General features: G+C 42.4%; 1 protein-coding gene across 5 annotated transcripts in view; it reads left to right on the forward strand.

Annotated features, from left to right (window-relative positions):
- The window catches only part of PTPRM (protein tyrosine phosphatase receptor type M), a 795,639-nt gene that overhangs the window by 315,308 nt on the left and 461,500 nt on the right, over nt 1–18,831 (forward strand). For all 5 annotated transcript variants that reach the window (XM_058692682.1, XM_058692677.1, XM_058692679.1 and 2 more), the window contains exon 4: nt 13,818–13,896. In XM_058692682.1, the coding sequence (XP_058548665.1) occupies nt 13,818–13,896 (79 nt within the window). The remainder of the gene's footprint in view (nt 1–13,817; nt 13,897–18,831) is intronic.

The following is an 18,831-nucleotide window of genomic DNA, read 5'->3' on the forward strand; positions in this document are numbered from 1 at the left end:
GGCTGTCCTAGTGGAAGTAAACTAATGAATCATGGTTAATATTTGGTTCAAGCGTTAAATTTTGTTTAATTTTTCTTTGGCCCCCTTCTGGGTAGAGGGGGTGAAACTCAAGAGGCCAGGAATGGTCTGCCGTATCCAATTTCATAGGCGCTCAATCCAAGCCCACTTTGAGGTGCCCTCATGCAGAGAGGGCAAGCGGCAGTACCCTATCTCATGTTAAATGAGTTTCTTGACACAGCTTTGTGATGGTCCTTTTCAAAGTATGGTTCATTTTCTCCATTTTTTCCCATTGACTATGGGCTGTGAGAAATGGACTTCATTGTTTCATATGCTTTTCCTCCCTAAAGCTAAACACCTTAAAAGCAATGTGCACCAGCTAAGAAGAGTTCACACCTACCGCTCCCTGGACCTTTTGCAGCTTCTTTCCTATATTAGGGGCACTTCGTCCCATAAAGGTCAAATTAACCATTTTCAGATTTTCAAAAGCCCCAGGATCCTCACTGGGAATATTTTTGATAGGCTTCATAAATCCTCTCCAGAAACTCAGATGGATCAGCATTTAATTTCTGTTGAATTTCCTTGACTTTATTAAGACATTTTTGCTTTGGGACCCTTCACTTTAGTTCTGTAAACATATATCTTAGCAGTGGTTCAGAAGAACCATTCCTTCAGCAACATTTGGGTCCCAGCCAGGTTTGGCCACCAGGATTGCCCCTGCTGGTAAGGGGGTAATACCTGGATTTTCATCAGTCAGATGCTGAGCCTCCTCATGGGCTTTATTAATCAGTCACTGCGGTTGCTCATTGTCTATAGAATACTTAAGAGTCTGCATATCTGGGGTACCTGGGTGGCTTAGTCGGTTAAGCGTCCAAGTCTTGATGTCAGCTCAGGTCATGATCTCACGGCCGTGAGTTCGAGCCCCGCTTCGGGCTCTGCACTGATAGTGCGGAGCCTGCTTTGGGATTCTGTGTCTTCCTCTCTCTCTGCCCCTCCCCGACTCATGCTCACTTGCTCTCTCTCTCTCTCAAAATAAATAAATTTTTAAAAAAGGGTCTGCATATCTGCCTAAGGAGGCTTATCAATGACAAAAATAGTGGCAAACGATGTCAGACGTTTTCTGAGGATCCTCTCTACAAGTATGGTTTGAATTTTTCCAATTTAAAAGGTCTGAAGTAGAGAAAGGACTGTATGTCCAATAATATCTGGCAGACTGTCTCTGGGGATTCATCCCTACAGGATAAGGCTGCAAAGGAAACGTCCTGTTCCATATTGGGGGGTCTCCTGACCACATTTGGTGTCTTAGCAGGTCTTAAAAGGGAGGGCCATTCTTGCCCCTTGAGGCAATAAGTAGGAGGAGGACAAACTAGGGCAGAGGGGGGCTCCATCCACATTTGGGGTAGGTAGAATTCCAGGGCAGGGGTCCAAAGATTGTAACAAGGTGTGTTCCTCATTCTCTTTCTCCTCATTTGACCTGCTGTCCTCACACACTTTAACCTGTCTTTCTTTGCATCATGAGCTTTATGTGCTGAATCTCTGTTACCTACCAGCATAAAAGCCTGAACATATAAGAATGTCATTTCATTTCCCAGATCTTTGACAAAATAATTCTAATTGGAGGATAGTATGGTAATTTTCAGACCCACTCAAAGGCCGATCTTTTTTCTGATTCTAGTATGTATGTACGTGAGCCATGCAGTGATGCAGTAAGAAAATCACCTTCCTACTCATCGGCTTATAGCCATATGTGGACCGTGCTGCCAAAGCGCACCACAAGGCACTGTCAGGGGGGATGGAAGTCGCATTTCCCACCCCCAAAAGAGAAGAAAGGAATGAATGGGAAGTGAAAGAAACCGAACCAAACAGAGTACTCTTCCGTATTCCTGCATAGGGGAGCCAAATTCCTTGGTGAGATGAAGTTGGGACTCCTAGACTTATAACCATGTTTTTGCACCACTGGGTACCAAGTGTTAGACAGTTTCCCTCCCAAATAGAAATGGGAAACTGATCAGTACTGCTGCAACTTACCCAGAATACTGAAGCTCGGTGCTTCCCAAACTTATTTCTCTTTTCAAACCGCACATGAAGCAGAATACAGGTCAGCAAGGGTAGGATAGGGACCTTTCCCTGCAAGTGGCCCCGGCAGCTGCTGGGACTTTACCTTTTCTACCCCTCCAAGGCAGTCTAAGCAGCGGCAGGGGCCGAGGCACCTGCCTGGTCAGGAGTCTGTGAAGACAATCACGCGATGAAGCTGCATGCCCTTCCTGGCTGGCTTGCCAAAAACTGTTATCCACCTGTCACAGCCCCCTAACTCAGGAAAGAATGGGTGAGCCCTCGTGGCCGCCCTGGCCAACTCCTCCCACCCCACCGGAGGAATCCCCAGGAAATTGAACAGCTGGAAGCACAGCTCCTAGCTGGGTACGCCCACATTGTTCCCGAACAAACTCAGGTAAACTGGCCGCAGGAGGAGCAGATAGTTCAGGAGAGAAGAGTTTGGAAAACCCTAGGGTGCTGGCAGCTGGGGTGGTAGCAGGCTCAGGCATTAACAATCCACTTCTCCCCAGCAAGGTGGATATGGAGGGTTTTACAGGGGTGGATACATTGCACCTTGCACCTAGAGAGCATGATGATGGTGTGTTTGGCAACACCCCCTCCACCCTTCCTACCTCTTGTATGTCCTCTTCTTTATATGTAGCTGTGGAATGTCTGTTCTGCCAGTCTTCTGTTTTCTGGGATATTTATACTGATGAGGGTGTTATCTAGTTGTATCTGTGGGACACAGTGACCTTATGGTCCTCCTACTCTGCTGCCTTTATTGGAGGTCCCTGTCCTCTGCATTTTTTGCTTAAAGATGAACAGTATGTTACAAGAAATCAGTGGGAGCATACTTGGCTGTCACTTTAGTAGGGACCTAGAGGTGCATTTGGGAAGTGTATCAATTCACGTGTGTTCAAAACTTACCATATCTCCGTTTCATTCCCAGCTTGTACTTATGATTTGATGATCAAGGATAGGTACTTGTTCTGGGTCCCCATCTCAAACTTCTTTGTGGTCTGTTACTTCTTGTTCATCTTGCCCTTTTCCTTATAACTTTCCTATTTTCCCCCCTCAACCTTAGTTGTCTTCCACATCTTGTTTTATAGAATGAGTACTTGAGCTATGATTAGAAAAGATTTGAAAAGAACACTAGCTCTTTTTAAATGTGAAAGGGAAAACAAAAAGTGAGGAAAGCCATGTTTATTGGTTGAAAAGCAGATGAAGTCATGTAAGAATGACTTCAATTAGCATGACAAAGCCCCCAATAATTCACTCCAGTGAGACCCCTGCTGTCCTTCGAATACCTTTCACTTTGGGAAAGTGGGCTTTTACTTTACTCTGATAATATGTCCATATAAACAAGTATTTCACTATTTTGTTCCTGATTTTTTAAGGTCACATATGTTGCAGTTTGGCTTTGGCTCTTTGTCGTTATGGAGAGTTTTATTATGTATGTTTTAGTGAATGAGCATGATCCACCTTTGCTTTTTATTTAAATCGAAGACAGAAAGGATCTCCCAGGTTTCGGGTGGGAGGACAGACGTACAGTGTTTCATCCCGTTTGTCCTGGGGAATTGACAAATGGCTTGCACCAACACATGTTCCGTGGTGAGTGTTTGTGTTGGTAAGCAAACCCCTTTTCTTTGCTCACACATAGCAAGGAAAAGTGGCAGCATGGAAATCTAATTTTGCTCTTCACTGAAGCAGGGAGGATAGGGGAGGCTGCGGTGTTAAACTGCTTTCGTCTCTTGTTTGGAAGGCATCTGAAGGATAGCCTCATGTCAAGCCCCTTGCAGGCCAACCTCCAGGATGGCTTTTCATGAGCCAGTGAAAGAGCCTTAGTTAGTGGTTTAACTGACAGTTTCCTACCTGAGAGCAAGTGGCTTTTCCCAAAGGCTCCAACAACAATGGGGATCCAACACCATGTCTCCTGAGAGGTTATTTGTTGAGGTATTGAACGGATATCGATTCTCTTTATTCTACATTTCTTTACATCCCATTTCTTACATCTACATTTCTTTACCATTTGGGAAGCATCGGTAAAAATGAGCATTTTGTCCTTCCTGTGCCCGAGTACCCTAATAGAAATGAGGACTCAATGTGAATCCAGGCACGCTAATGCAGTTGATTTCCATTCATGGTTGTTATGTTCTGTGAAGTCACAGTGAGTGAGTACTGAATTAGTGAACACTGAACTCTTGGTTGCTTCCATGGGAAATAAGGGATTAGTCCTGAGACCCTCTGGTCACAGCATTTGCATCAACTGATCAACACATAACCTTGTTTTAGGAGTCTTTCTGTTAAAGACTCCTTACTTAATGTACATTGTTGGGTTTAAAAAAAATTTTTTTTAATGTTTTATTTATTTTTGAGACAGAGAGAGGCAGAGCATGAGCAGGGAAGGGGCAGAGAGAGAGGGAGACGCAGAATCCAAAGCAAGCTCCGGGCTCTGACCTGTCAGCACAGAGCCTGATGTGGGGCTCGAACTCACAAACCGTGAGATCATGACCTGAGCCGAAGTCGGACGCTTAACCAACTGAGCCACCCAGGTGCCCCTCATTGTTGGTTTTTAACTCTGAACAGCCAAAATGATGACTTATGCCCAGATGAAAGTTCCCTAACACATGTATTTTCACGGTAAGTCAGCTTAAGCCTTGTGTGCATAGGAATACTAGACGACCCCTCAGCACTGCGCTTGGGCACCGTTATAAATAGCAACATCACCAGTAAAAGGCACAAAAATATGAAAAAAGTGGCACTAAGTAGATTGGGACAAGGACACTTGTTTATGGTGTGAGAACCGAATCAAAAAGCAGAGCATTGCCTTGACTGACCTCAGCTGGGATGTGGGGCTTGAGCCATTCAAATTTTTGTCACTGTGTGCATATCCACAAATGACCAAGAAAGCTTTGCAAGTATTGATTTGGGGGTTTCAAATAAATTCGTGAGTAGGCAAATTCACAAGTACAGAATCTGCAAATAAGGGGGATTAATTATATTTTTTGTCCAACCAAATCCAAAAAAGAGGAGGACAGAGATATAAGATTAAATACTGTGTGCTGGTAAAATTCTTCCAGAATAAGCTAGGATGACTTTGTGATCAATCACTTTAGCTTTCAGCTTTTCAAATAATCACAGTTTAGATGGAAAAGACATTTTTCCTAAAATTGTATGTATCTCAGTAAATACAAAGACATTTCACCAAAATATAGCTCATGCCAAAGAACATTGTATAGAATGCTGAGGGTCAGGTTTTAATATGAAAGTGTTCTACATTCTCAGTAGTTAAGTTGCTTTGTAGATTTGACTGCTAAAATAGTTAGGTTTTATTTTATTTTTAATTCGATTTAATTTTTTATTCAGTGTTTTGAGGTCTATAAAGTAATCAATTTTTAAAAATTTGTTTAATGTTTATTCTTTTTAAAAAAATTTTTTTCTTAATGTTTATGTATTTTTGAGAGACAGAGACAGAATGGGAGTGGGTTAGGGGCAGAGAGAGAGGGAGACGCAGAATCCGAAGCAGGCTCCAGGCTCTGAGCTCTCAGCACAGAGCCCGACATGGGGCTCGAACTCACAAACTATGAGATTGTGACCTGAGCCGAAGTTGGACGCTCAACCGAGTGAGCCACCAGGCGCCCCATTAATGTTTATTCTTGAGAGAGAGAGAGAGAGAGAGAGAGAGAGAGCAAGAGAGCACGTGTGCATGATGAGGGGAGGGACAGAGAGAGAGAGGGACACAGAATCTGAAGCAGACTCCAGGCTCTGAGCTGTCAGCAAAGGGCCTGACACGGGCTCGAACTCATGAGCTGTGGGATCATGACCTGAGCCAAAGTCGGATGCCCAACCACCTGAGCCACCCAGGTGCCCCTTAATCAGTGTCTATGGTCTTGTTTTGGTATATTGCAATTACGCTTTTTTAAAAAAAATTGGTAATGAGTATGCCTGGGTGGCTCAGTCAGTTGAACGTCCAACTCTTGGTTTCAGCTCAGATCATGATCCCAGGATCTTGGGATTGAGCCCCGGGTCAGGCTCTGTGCTGAGAGGGGAGACTGCTTAAGATTCTCTCTCCCTCTCTCACTCTCTTTATCCCGCTCTCCCTCTCTCTCCCTCTGCCTCTCTCCCCCCACTCATGTTCTCACCCCCTGTTAAAAATAAATAGATAAATGATGAATAAATAAATAATTGAAATGATACTATCAGCTTGAGCGGGCATTGAAATCAGTACCCATGTAATACAGTTGAAGCAAGTCAAGCCAGGAGAGGGTTTCTCCCTTGCCACACAGCTGGAATGCATTGCTCCCACACAAAGTGCAGGGCATGTTGCGTTGGGCTGTGACAAGCTATTGCAGTCAATGACAAGCATGCATTGATGCATGTTTTCTTGTTATCCAGGGTAATGGCAGTTGTTGGGGAGCCAAGCGGGAAAGTTTTCTCTTAAATCCGGAAGTTGGGTAGTCGTAAATATTTCAGGCCTTGTGGGCCAGATGGTCTCTGTGGCATCCACTCAACTCTGCTGTTTTTGTGTGAAGTTGCCATAGACGATACACAATTGAATGAGCATGACTGTGTTACGGTAAAACTTTATTTGTGGACACTGAAATTTCTATTTCACATAATTCTCATGTATTGCTAAATATTATTCTTCTTTTGACTTTCACCCGCAGTTGAAGACTATAAAAACCAACCTATAAAAATTAGGTTGGGGCCGATTTGGCCTGTTGACTATAGTTTGCTGACCTCTGTCTTAAGATTTATGTTGTTAAAGCTATGTCTTATAACCATTCCTTGCATCTACATTTCTAGGTCAAATAGATGATTACAAGATTCCTTACTTAAATCTGGAAGTAAAAATTTTAGAACACACACACACATTAAAGATGTATATATTTATGTGTGTGTGAATGCATGATTATGTAGTGTGTGTGTGTGCATGTGTGTGTGTGTGTGTGTGTGTGTGTGTGTGTGTGGAAAGAGGCATGTATGTATGTATGTATAGGTTAGGCATATGTATATGTGTGTATATTCTACATATATGTAGTCTCCCATGCCTGCTAGTTAAGGCATTCAGTAACAGGAAGTGTCCAGACTGCAAAGTAAAATAGACCTAGAATTATACCCTGACTCTGCAATATACTAATTTTGTAACCTCAGAAAAATTACCTAATTACTTTCTGAGTCAGCATCCCCATCTCTAAAAGGGAATGTACTTACTTACCTTGTATGGGTGACTGGGGAAAATTATATAATATGCACAGAAGATACTTGGGACATAGACATGCACCGTATATAAAGTTTGTTTTTAAATGTTTTCGAAAAGAAAAGGCTTTGTGTGTTTCTTAAAGAGACCCAAACCTCACTTATGATAGAGATTGTCAAGGTAGTTTGTTGTGTTTGATAAAAGTAAGCGTGGGCACAGCTGTACCCGCCTCTCTTACTTCCTTTTCCAGTGGCGCCATTGGCCTTCTCATGTCGCTTCCTTCCTCGGACCTCAGTCTTTTTGGCCCAGTGTGCTGGCATCTTCAGACATCCCAGGGACTCCTTCTGGGTTCTGCCTACACTTGTCATACTTCACTAGAGCTATACCTGTACTTTCAATAGCATGCTTCCTTATTTAACAAAAACAGACAAAAATATTTTTGCTTTTGAAGGTTTCTTGGTAAGGGCACTGGTTAGAAAAAAAGTACAAAATGGAAAACTTGCCAGGTAGCAAGACTTCAAGACAAGGAAACGTTTTCATGAGATTCTAAAGTCTGTTTTTAAGAAACCTATTTAAAAGAGGCCTTGGGTGTTTAGCTGTGTGTTTGAACCCTCTTGTTTGTTAGAAACCACAGAGTGAATCTGTTTTTTTTTCCTTTTTTAATTTTTTTAATGTTTATTTTTGAGAGAGAGAGAGAGAGAGAGAGACAGAGTGCAAGCAGGGAGGGCAGAGACAGAGGGAGACACAGAATCCAAAGCAGGCTCCAGGCTCTGAGCTGTCAGCACACGGCCCAAAGTGGGGCTCAAACTTGGGAATGGTGTTCTGGTGATCATAATCTGAGCCGAAGTCAGAGTCTTAACCAACTGAGCCACCCAGGTGCCCCCTATGAAGGTTATTTTTAGAGACACTATTAAGTCAGTGTGGGAACCTGCCAAGTTTTAGAAGTTTACCTTCCAGAGTTTCTAATTAACTGAAAGGAAAAGTCCATTGTTCTATTGGTATATTTGCACTTGGATGCTTTGTGGTACTCCAGCTAGAAGACCAAGGGGGGCAAGTAAAGTTTCAGAAGTAAGCCGAAGATTCTTTTGTTGTGGCCTCCCCTGGCAAGTCGTCTTGCCGGGAATCTCGCTTGCTGCTGAACACTCAACCGCCTCGGGTCTAGCAGAGACACTTGTAAGTCCTTTCTGGGGCAGCTGTGAGTTTAACGAGCAGGCTGAAAAATTGGATGGAAGGTTGCCTTGGCTGGATCCGAGGCATCCTGGTTGGTTTGGTAATGAGGAGGTGACAGTTCTGTGGTGGAGAAAGATCACAGTCCTAATAGCTCCTTATTGTTCCCACCTGTTAGTTGGCTCCTGTCTTGTTCTTGTCTGTGTTCCTTATTTTTTGTGGAACTAAAGCTTGAATTCCATAAAATTATCTAGTTTGGTTTTTTTTTTTTTGGATCCCTCTCAGAGCTTACAGTAAATATCCTATTAATAGTTGGACAGTAAGACTCCGAATCATTGAGTGTAAAACTTTTGAGGGTCATCATAAATTCTATTGAAGTGATGGGTGAGAAACCAGATTCAGAGGTTTTAGGGTGACTTATCGAGATGTCTCATTTCTTCTCCTCCTTCCTTTCTTAGGGCCATGGTGCTGTATTGGTTTAAATGAAATATTGTGCATTAAATTTTAGCACATAAACTTCAAAAATAGATCCACATGAGCATGTTTTACATGTACAGTCTATTCTGAGAGTTAACATATCCCTTTAAAAATACAGATCATTCTCTTTTTATAAGAAGCTTCAACTCTTATAGTTGATAATATGAAAATACAATTTTTGGTAAGAAGGACAATTTTGCATCTGTTGTGTTCATGGTGCTTATTACAGTACTTATGCCATTGCCTGGAGTAAAAAGGACACTCAGTGGAGACTTGTATGAGTGAGTGAATGAATGAATGAGTGAGAGAGAGGGAGGGAAGAGGGAAGGGGGATCAGCTGGGAGAAGGGAAGGCTGGATGAACAGTTCTTTTTTTTTTATTTTAAAAAATTTTTTATTTGTTTTTGAGGGAAAGACACAGAGTATGAGCCGGGGAGGGGCAGAGAGAGAGGGAGACACGGAATCGGAAGCAGGCTCCAGGCTCCGAGCTGTCAGCACGGAGCCCTGTGTGGGTCTTGAACCCACGAGCTGTGGGTTCATGACCTGAGCCAAAGTCAGTCAGTCAACCAAATGAGCCACCCAGGTGTCCCTGGATGAACATTTCTGGTTTGGGCTTTCTAAATACCCTTTTCGTGACCAGAGCCATGGAGTTCTTGGGTAGCTGATGGTCAGGGACATTGGTCTGTGCAGTGGCCATTATGAGCAGAGCGGCTGGCTGCTTCCAATACTGCCTGCTGCTGCTGCCTCCTGCCAGGCAGGATAGGACCGTTTCGCAGGGGCCCAGCTTTGAGGGCGTCCAGAGGGCTTTCTCCCCTACTTGCTCTCAGTGTTCACCTGCTTTTTGTTCCCTCGACTGTCGTCTAGACTTTAGCACAGAGAGAAGTAGGCCAGATCCCATTGTAATAATGTGCATGCATCTCTGCCTCTCTCCGGGTCATCAGTGGAAAAAAGATACACTTACAAACAGGACAACGTTTTATTTCATTTCTGTTCAACTTTGGGCCTCTCCTCTCCCGTGTGTTTTGTATTTCAGTGCGTTGGCATTGTAGCCCAGTGTCGTCTCGTCTCGCGGGTGTTTCTGGGATGACTTCTTATCTAGGAAGCCCCTCGAGCCTTTCCATTTTGGGCTCTGCTGATGGCTTTCTCCATTTTCACATCCATCGCACACACATAAATAATGCAGTCGTAGGGTGGAAGTGTTTGTTCAGGCAATGTGTAGTAGCAAAAACAGCATGATACATGATATCTGGAATCAGAAAGACTGAGTTTTTCACAATTATCTTTTATCTGAATCTCTTAGTTCTTCCTTAAAGAATTTTCACATGAACTAACAAGAGAACGGAGTGGTAGCTATTCAGTGTATGTAACACATCCTGTGTAATTTACAGTTACTTTTTTTAAGTTGAAATTTTTTGTGGAGATCATTGTGGAATCAGATGCGATAACAAGAAATAATACATGGGGCTCCTGGATGGCTCAGTCAGTTAAGCGTCCGACTTCAGCTCGGGTCGTGATCTCGTGGTCCGTGAGTTTGAGCCCCGTGTTGGGCTCGGTGCTGACAGTTTGGAGCGTGGATCCTGCTTCGGATTCTGTGTCTCCCTCTCTCTGCCCCTCCCCTGCTCATGCTGTGTCTGTCTCTCTCTCTCAAAAATAAATAATAAACATTACAAATTTTTATGAGGAAAAAAAAAACACCAAGAATGATACAGATTCCTGCATATGCAGTACTCAGTTTCCTCCAATGGTAACATTTTGCAAACCAAAATATGGTATCACAGCCAGGATAGTGACATTGTTGAAATCTACAGAGCTTTTCCAGATTTCTTCTTTTACATGGACTTGGACATGCATGTGTGTGTATTTCTGTACATTTTTTCACTTTTTTAGTAAAATGCAAGTAACAAAATCTATCATTTTAATCATGTTGAAGTGTATAGGTCAGGGGTATTAAATACCTTCTCGATGTTGTGCAGCCAACACCACCATCCATCTCCAGAACTCTTTTCTGCTTGTGCACCCACGAAACAGTCACTTCCCATCCCTCTCTCCCAGCCCTGACAACTACCATTCTACTTCCTGTCTACTTCCAGGTAACTCGTACGTGGGATCTTACGGTATCTGTCCTTCTGCGGCCGACTCATTTCACCTCACATAATGTTCTCTAGGTTTCTCCATGTCATAACATGTACAGGAATTTCCTTCATTTTTAGGATTGAATAATAACTCCATTGTATGTATTTACCCCGTTTTGCTTATCCATTCATCTGTCAATGGATACTTGGTGGCTTCCATGTTTTAGCTATTGCAAATAAAGCTGCTATGAGCTGTACGGTTATTTGTAATGTTTATTTTTGAGAGAGAAAGAGCACACGTTTGAGTGGGGGAGGGGCAGAGAGGGAGCGTGGGGGGAGAGAGAGAGAGAGAGAGAGAGAGAGACAGAGGATCCGAAGCAGGCTCTGCACTGACAGCACAGAGCCTGATGTAGGGCTCAAACTCATGAGCTGTGAGATCATGACCCGAGCTGAAGCTGGACACAGGCGCCCCTGAACTATATACAGTTTTATTACCTAAGTAGGTTTCTGCATCTGCCACCACAGTGAAGACCTTAAAGGTTACAACATCACACGGATTACTCACATTGTCCTTTTGTAATGACTCTCCCATCCCTTCTCCCACCATCCCTCAGCCCTGGCAACCACTAATCTGCCCTCCCTTCAGAAACTTTTACCTTACACAATGTTACATACATGGACTCATCAGCATTATTAGATTCATCCAAGTTTTGGGTGCATCAGTTATTTCCTTGTTATTGTTGAGTAGTATTCCATGCTGTGGATGTACCACAGTCTGGTTTATCACGTACCATTTGAATGCATCTGGGCTGTGTCCAGTTTTTGGTTACTGTGAATAAAGCTTCTCATTTTGTATTGGTTTTTACGAGAATGAAAATTTTAATTTTTCCAAGAAGTGCAGTTACCGGGATGTTTTAAGACTTAGCATATGTACCTTGCATGAGCCACGGTTTCTTTGCTGATGCAGGTATGTGTAAATGGAGGTTTAAGTGATGTCATGTGGACCTTTTTAATCAGAGGCTGACAACAGACAGCTTTAAACAATCGTAGTAAGAACATCGATAGCTTCTTGCCGGTTCTTTCTTTCTCCTTTAGCCTCAATTTCTCTGAAGTGGTTCTACCATCTCAAAAATGTCATTCGTTCTGAAAACTTAAGAGCATGTTGCCCTTCTTTTCTTGCCTCACCTTTCCCACAATCAAAAAGTTGCCAAAGACCTCTTGGTTTGAGTACTATAGAGATTTTTATATCATTGTCCTCTTAATTCATACCTCTGCCATCTGAATTTCAGTGGGTGTAACCTCTTAATGGTGTTATTTTTAATGCTTATTTATTTATTTTTGAGAGGGGGGAGGGAGGAGGACAGAGAGAGGGGGGAAAAGAATCCCAAGCAGGTTCTGTGCTGTCAGTGCAGAGCCTGATGCGGGGCCCCATCCCACGGACTGTGAGATCATCACCTGAGCCGAAATGGATGCTTAACTGACTGAGCCACCCAGGGGCCCAAGCATCTTTATATTATTAATGTACTGTCTTCTTTTGAATCTCTGCTCTGTGAGTGGAGCTTCTGTAACCCAGTCACAGCTCATCTTTATAGCTATAGGTCCCAATGCTCCTCTTCATGGTTCTGGTCATGTCCAGCTCAGGGCCTTTGCACATACCCTGGAAGAAGCCTTACTGTCTTTCTTCACTCATATTCAGATCTTAGCTGAAGTGCTACCTCCTCATGGGAGGTCCTCTTGGTACATGTTACTCTAATACCCTGTACTTTTTTTTTTCACAGCACTTACAGTGGTTTTTTCATTTTAGATGTATAAAACCTAGGGCCCCACATGGTTCAGTGTAGTCATAGAATCCCCTCAAAGGAGTTGACCAGAAAATGTGTTATCTTAAAGCAATTTAAATCTTAAAAAAAATTTTTTTTTAATATTTATTTTTGAGACAGAGAGCATGAACGGGGGAGGGTCAGAGAGAAAGGGAGACACAGAATCCGAAACAGGCTCCAGTCTCTGAGCTGTCAGCCCAGAGCCCGACGTGGGGCTTGAACTCACAGACCGCGAAATCATGACCTGAGCCGAAGTCGGACGCTTAACCGACTGAGCCGCCCAGGCGCCCCAAAGCAATTTAAATCTTAACATTGTCTCTGGTAAATGATTTTAAGCCTCTGTCTTCTAAACATCGGCTCTTTTTTTTTTTTTTTTTTTTATTTATTTATTTTTTTTAAATTTTTTTTTTCAACGTTTTTTATTTATTTTTGGGACAGAGAGAGACAGAGCATGAACGGGGGAGGGGCAGAGAGAGAGGGAGACACAGAATCGGAAACAGGCTCCAGGCTCCGAGCCATCAGCCCAGAGCCCGACGCGGGGCTCGAACTCACGGACCGCGAGATCGTGACCTGGCTGAAGTCGGACGCTTAACCGACTGCGCCACCCAGGCGCCCCTAAACATCGGCTCTTAACCGTGGTATTACCTCCCTTACGAGGTGAATCCTTGATGTGGGATGCTGTCTGTCCCATCCCTTCTCAATAACCCCCCTGAAAACTGGGTTTGTGTCTTATTTATCTTTTTCATCTTAGAACCTGAAATGTTGACTGGCAGATATTAGGTGCTCCACTAATATTTGTTGGAAGCATGGGTGGATGGATAGATGGATGGATGGATGGAAGGAAGGAAGGAAGGAAGGAAGGAAGGAAGGAAGGAAAAGAAAGAAAATAAATAAAGAGAAAGAACGGAAGAAAGAAAGAAAGAAAGAAAGAAAGAAAGAAAGAAAGAAAGAAAGAAAGAAAGAAAGACAGACTACGTGTCTTATGTGTCAACACACTTGGTAAAACTCTGACCAAATGTGTGAATAATATAAATCTTGCTTAATTTTCCAGGTGATTTTTGAAGTGATAACTTCTGGACATCAAGGCTACCTCGCTATTGATGAAGTGAAGGTGTTAGGACATCCATGTAGTAAGTTGCCTCAACTCTTGCACATTTGGGTTCAATGTTGGGGGCACTTTTATGCTCCAGATTAAGAGAAGACACTAAAACCTGAGGAGACGTGATGCGAAACGAGTTCCCTGACAAGTCTTTAGGCATTGCTTTGCCAGCCCAGAAGTCCAAAAACATCCATTTTGTGTGTCATTCATTGTATCTAAGTGCCTCTGAAATGACGATCAGGACTGGAGGCTAATGGGCCACTTTGGTCGACTCAGACATCCTTGCAAAGATTTTTAGATTTCCCTTTTAAACGGTAGCACAAGGTTAAACATTGAGAATCTGTGCATTTTGTTTCTATGTCTAGTGCATTACTCGTATACTTTTAAACAATATGACTCCAAAAAGGCCTGGGACCCGTCAAATGCAAGAAATCTACCTAAACCATTTGGGGACCCCAGAAATAATAGTCTGGTCCTCATCTCTTAAAAATTAATACTTTAAAAAAGTCCCGTGGGTGACAAACACACACTTTTCCTTTTACTGCTCAGTATGAACAGCTATTAACAGGCTGTCATATTTATGTCTGAACTGTTGTCCTTAATAAAATATGGCACATAGCCAGTCCCGTTTCTCCCTTGTCTCTCCTTGGGGGGAGAGGGGTGCCACAGGGACGAGCTGCTGCCCCCTCCATCTCTAAGGTTCATATTCCACCAGCAGCAGAAACAGATGTAGCTGATTGAAGCAGAAAAGCTTTGCATAGAAAGGGAATTGGTGGCAAATAGAATCACGGGGAACATGGATCTAGGCTCCAGGAGTGGGTAGAGATTCAAAGGGAGGCTCTGTAGCCAGAGCCATGCTGGCACCTATGTCTGAGGGGCCATCCATGGGGGTAAGGGTGCTGCAACCTGCTCTCTGACCGTTGCCACCTGCCTCAACATTTGTCAATGTCTCTACGCCTTTCTCCCCTCAGCCTTGGTCTCAAAACCCTGAGTGGGACTGTCAAAGTTGGCCATCTAGATCATGTGCTCATTCCCTTGCTGGAAATCAGGGTCATCTGGGAAAGCACACTGTGGCTTTTTCACCTTCTATCCTGGGGGTCAGGCCAAGACTCCTACGAAGAAACCTACAATGGAGACTTTCCCACCCCCAGATGAGTGGTTTCAGAGCTGAGGATCCAAAATGCTGAAAACATCTGTGTGTGTGTGTGTGCATGCATGTGGGTGTGCTTTTTCCCCGCGTGTGTGCATGCATGTGGGTGTGCTTTTTCCCGCAGTCAGTGTGTAGTTCATAAAAAGTAAGAGAGTAATGTTTGCCCTTTTGTAAATTCTAATGAATAGTATCCAACCATATAAATTACTCTGTATTTTTTCCCCACTTAGCATTACGTTCTTTAGGTCAACCTGTGATATTCTATCAGATGAATATACTGCGCTCTGTTTTTCTGTTTTTCCACGAACATTTAGTTTCTTTGCTCCTGTTTTTTTTCTCCGACAAACATGGCTGCAGTGAAGATCCATGTATGTGCCTCTGGGTACAATGTGCAAGAGCCTTGGTAGGATACATTCTTAGAAGCAGAATTCCTGGAATGTAGAATAGAAACACTTTTAGTTTTACTCGATGCTGCCAAATTGCTATGAAAAGTCTGCACCGGTTTATATTCCCACCAGCAGTGCATGGGAGTTTTATTTTCCCTCTGTCCTTGCCCAAAATTGATCTTGTCAGACTTTAAATCTTTTGGCTATGTGAGGGATGGCAGCCTGCTTTATTTTTAGGGTCTCCCCAGCATTAAAGAGAGACTGGCTGGTTCATACATTCCTGGATTTCTGCTGACGGTCCTTACCCAAACTCATGAGAAAATGGTTATATCTACAATGACATTAAAGATATAAACACTTGCAGGAGTGTCTCTGCTTTTATTGCGTGGATTGAAGAGATCATGAGATCATTCCCTGTAGTAGTTACAGAGAGCCCTTCATGGCTGTTATCTGATGAGCGTATCGGAACATAGTCATCTGATTTCATCCAGAGGGATTTGCTCTCTCTGAGATCTTTATCTTGGTGCTCAGAGCATGCCACAACACCAGAGTTCAAACACTGCAGTCACGTCGTTCCTTACTGAAGCAGACATTACTTTTGTGACACATTGCATTTGCCTTTCTTCCGTCAGCAAGATTGGTGAGTTCAAGAAGAATTTCCCCACCCCCACCCCCCTTTTTTTTCTGAAAAGGCAGGAAAACGAATGATGCTGTACCTGATTGGAACAGCAGGGACAATTTAGGAAGTGGAATATAATTACCTGAGTTGGAACTTAGCCAGATCCATGGAGTAATAGCCTTGGGCTTAGAAAAATGCCATGGGATCTTCTAATGTGCACAATTGATCCTGTGTCAGATTCACCTCTTGCCAGGAGGTTAAAGAAAATAGATACAGTAATGCTGCACACCTACTATGTGGTGAGCACTCCCTTTCACTCAGGGCAAACTTCACCCCGAGACAGATGTTATTGCTGCCCTGTTGCAGGTGCAGTGGATGAGGCCAAGTTTGCAGGGGTCTGTCTCGTTCTGTATCTTGGGGTTTGTTCTGCATCTGGCCATTGGCCAGCAAAGAGCTCCTAAAATGTGGCTCCTCCCATTCTGCAGAAAACGAATCTCTCACTGTCTTCAGTAAGATAGAAAGTCTCAATGCTTGTCCTTCTATCAGAACCTTCCCCAAATGCGCTTCCTGCAGTTTTGTTCATTCCTTCCGAGCCCAGGTGCCTGTAGTCGTAGAAATGGTGTTTATGGTCTCGCCTTTGGAGAATACTGGTGCTAATACCTAATTGGCTTTGCAAACTGCTCTTAAGAGACACAGAATTGCAAAACGGGCTCTGTACCAAGGTGATGTATGGTACAACAGCATTTTGAACTGTAAGCTTTAAATGGTTTTGATGATGGCCCTTCTGTAGTTATTTTTTCCTGAATCTCTAGGTTTATGGGGAAAACATGCAAATAAAGATTTTGAAGAAGGCAATAGTTGGGTCTTAAAATGTAAAGCTTTGCAGATAATATTTTAAGGGCTTTCCTATCAAGATTTCTAAATAATAATCAATTTTTTGAAATCGTGGTGGTCATTAGATTTAAATCACAAAGGAGCATAAATATTTCATATCCAAAATTATGCTTTCCAAAGAGATGCAAAACTGCTGCACTTTATTTATTTACTTCACTCTAAAGGCTCCTGTTTGGATTCATATACGTTTATGAGTAGGCATTTCAACATTTTTTAAAAGTACTTGTTCTGTTAAGAGTATACAGTTGCTCATAAAATTGATTTTAATGTAGTGACAGTAAAATGCAGGCTCAGCATGAAATGTGGATATGGCTGTGCAGAATCAGCAGCTCGATGGCTTAAGACCACTTCTAATGAACACGGATAATTTTTGTATTTGGTATTCACGCTAAAAATATATTTCGAATTTGGTTCAGTAATCCTAGTAGGAGCACCTATCAGCTTCATAATGTTGTCTCCTGTTTTTAAGTAAGTTATAAGCTCTGCATGTCTGGGTATTTCTGTTATTACCTTGTAGTGCCCGTATATATTTTTATGCCTTTACGAGCCATGCTGCATTTTAACAGGTTTATTGAGATATATTTCACCTGTCCTACAATTCATCTGCTTAACGTGTATGTTCAGTGTTTTTAGTAAATCCACAGAGTTGTGTAACCATCACCACAATCAATTCTAGGGTATTTTCATCACCCAGAAAGAAACCCTGCACCCACTGTTAAGTCAGTCTCCATTTTCCTTGGCTTCTACCCCCAGCCCTAGGCAGTTACTAATCTACTTTCTGTCTCTATAGGTTTGCTTGCTTTCCCGTATTTCATTTAAGTGGAATCATACAATGCATGGTCTTTTTTGTCTGGCTTCTTTCACTTAGCACATTTCATGGTGCCTGTGTGTTACAGAACATTTCAGTACTTCTCCTTCTTAAAGCTGAGAAACTTTGCATTGTATGACATACCGTATGTTCTGTATCTATTCATCAACAGAGGGACATTCGACTTTCTAATTTGGGGCTATTGGGAATAATACCGTGGCAAACATTTCTGTTACAGGCTTTTCAATTCTTTTGGCTATATATTTAAGACGAGGATTACTGGGTCATGTAATAACTCTATGGTTAGCATTGTGGATAACAGTGAAATTGTTTATCAAATTGGCTGCACCATTTTACAGTCCGAGGAGCAGTGAATTCTTGCCAATATCTGTTGTTTGTGTTTTATTTTTCACCCTGGTGACTTTGGGGTGATAATTCTTTATGGTTTTGATTCTTTAATGGCTAATCTTGTTAAGCATCTTTTTGGGTGTTTATTGGCCACTTATATACCTTTTTAAAGAAATGACAACTTAGATTCTTTGCCATTTCTAATTGACTTATTTATCTTTTTTCTTATTTTATTGAGAAATAATGGGAGATACATTACTATAAAAGTTTAAGGTATCAGCATGGTGGTTTGGTTTACATATATCATCACATGATTACCACAATAAGTTTGGTTAACATCCATCATTTCATATCAATACAAAAAGAAGAAAGAAAAGAAACCCCAATATTTCCTCCTTGTGATGAGAACTCTCAGGATCTACTCTTTTAACAACTTTGCTGTCTCACACAGTGTGTATTCCTGTTGTCCATTACATTCCAAGTTACTTACCTATAACTGGAAATCTGTGCCTTTTGAACACCTTGCTCCATTTCCCTCTGATCTCCTTTTCCATGAGTTTGTTTTCTTGTTTGTTTTGTTTTATATTCCATATGTAAGTGAAATCACAAGGTATTTGTCTTTCTCTGTTTGACCTATTTCACTTAGCATAATGCCCTTAGGGTCCATCTGTGTTGTTGCAAATGAGGAATTTCCTTTTTTGTTGTTGTTGTTGTTGTTGTCGTTGTTGTTTTTTAATGGCTGAATAGCATTCTATTGTACA

The sequence above is a fragment of the Neofelis nebulosa genome, chromosome 11 (genome assembly GCF_028018385.1).
Source record: "Neofelis nebulosa isolate mNeoNeb1 chromosome 11, mNeoNeb1.pri, whole genome shotgun sequence".
NCBI lineage: Eukaryota > Metazoa > Chordata > Mammalia > Carnivora > Felidae > Neofelis > Neofelis nebulosa.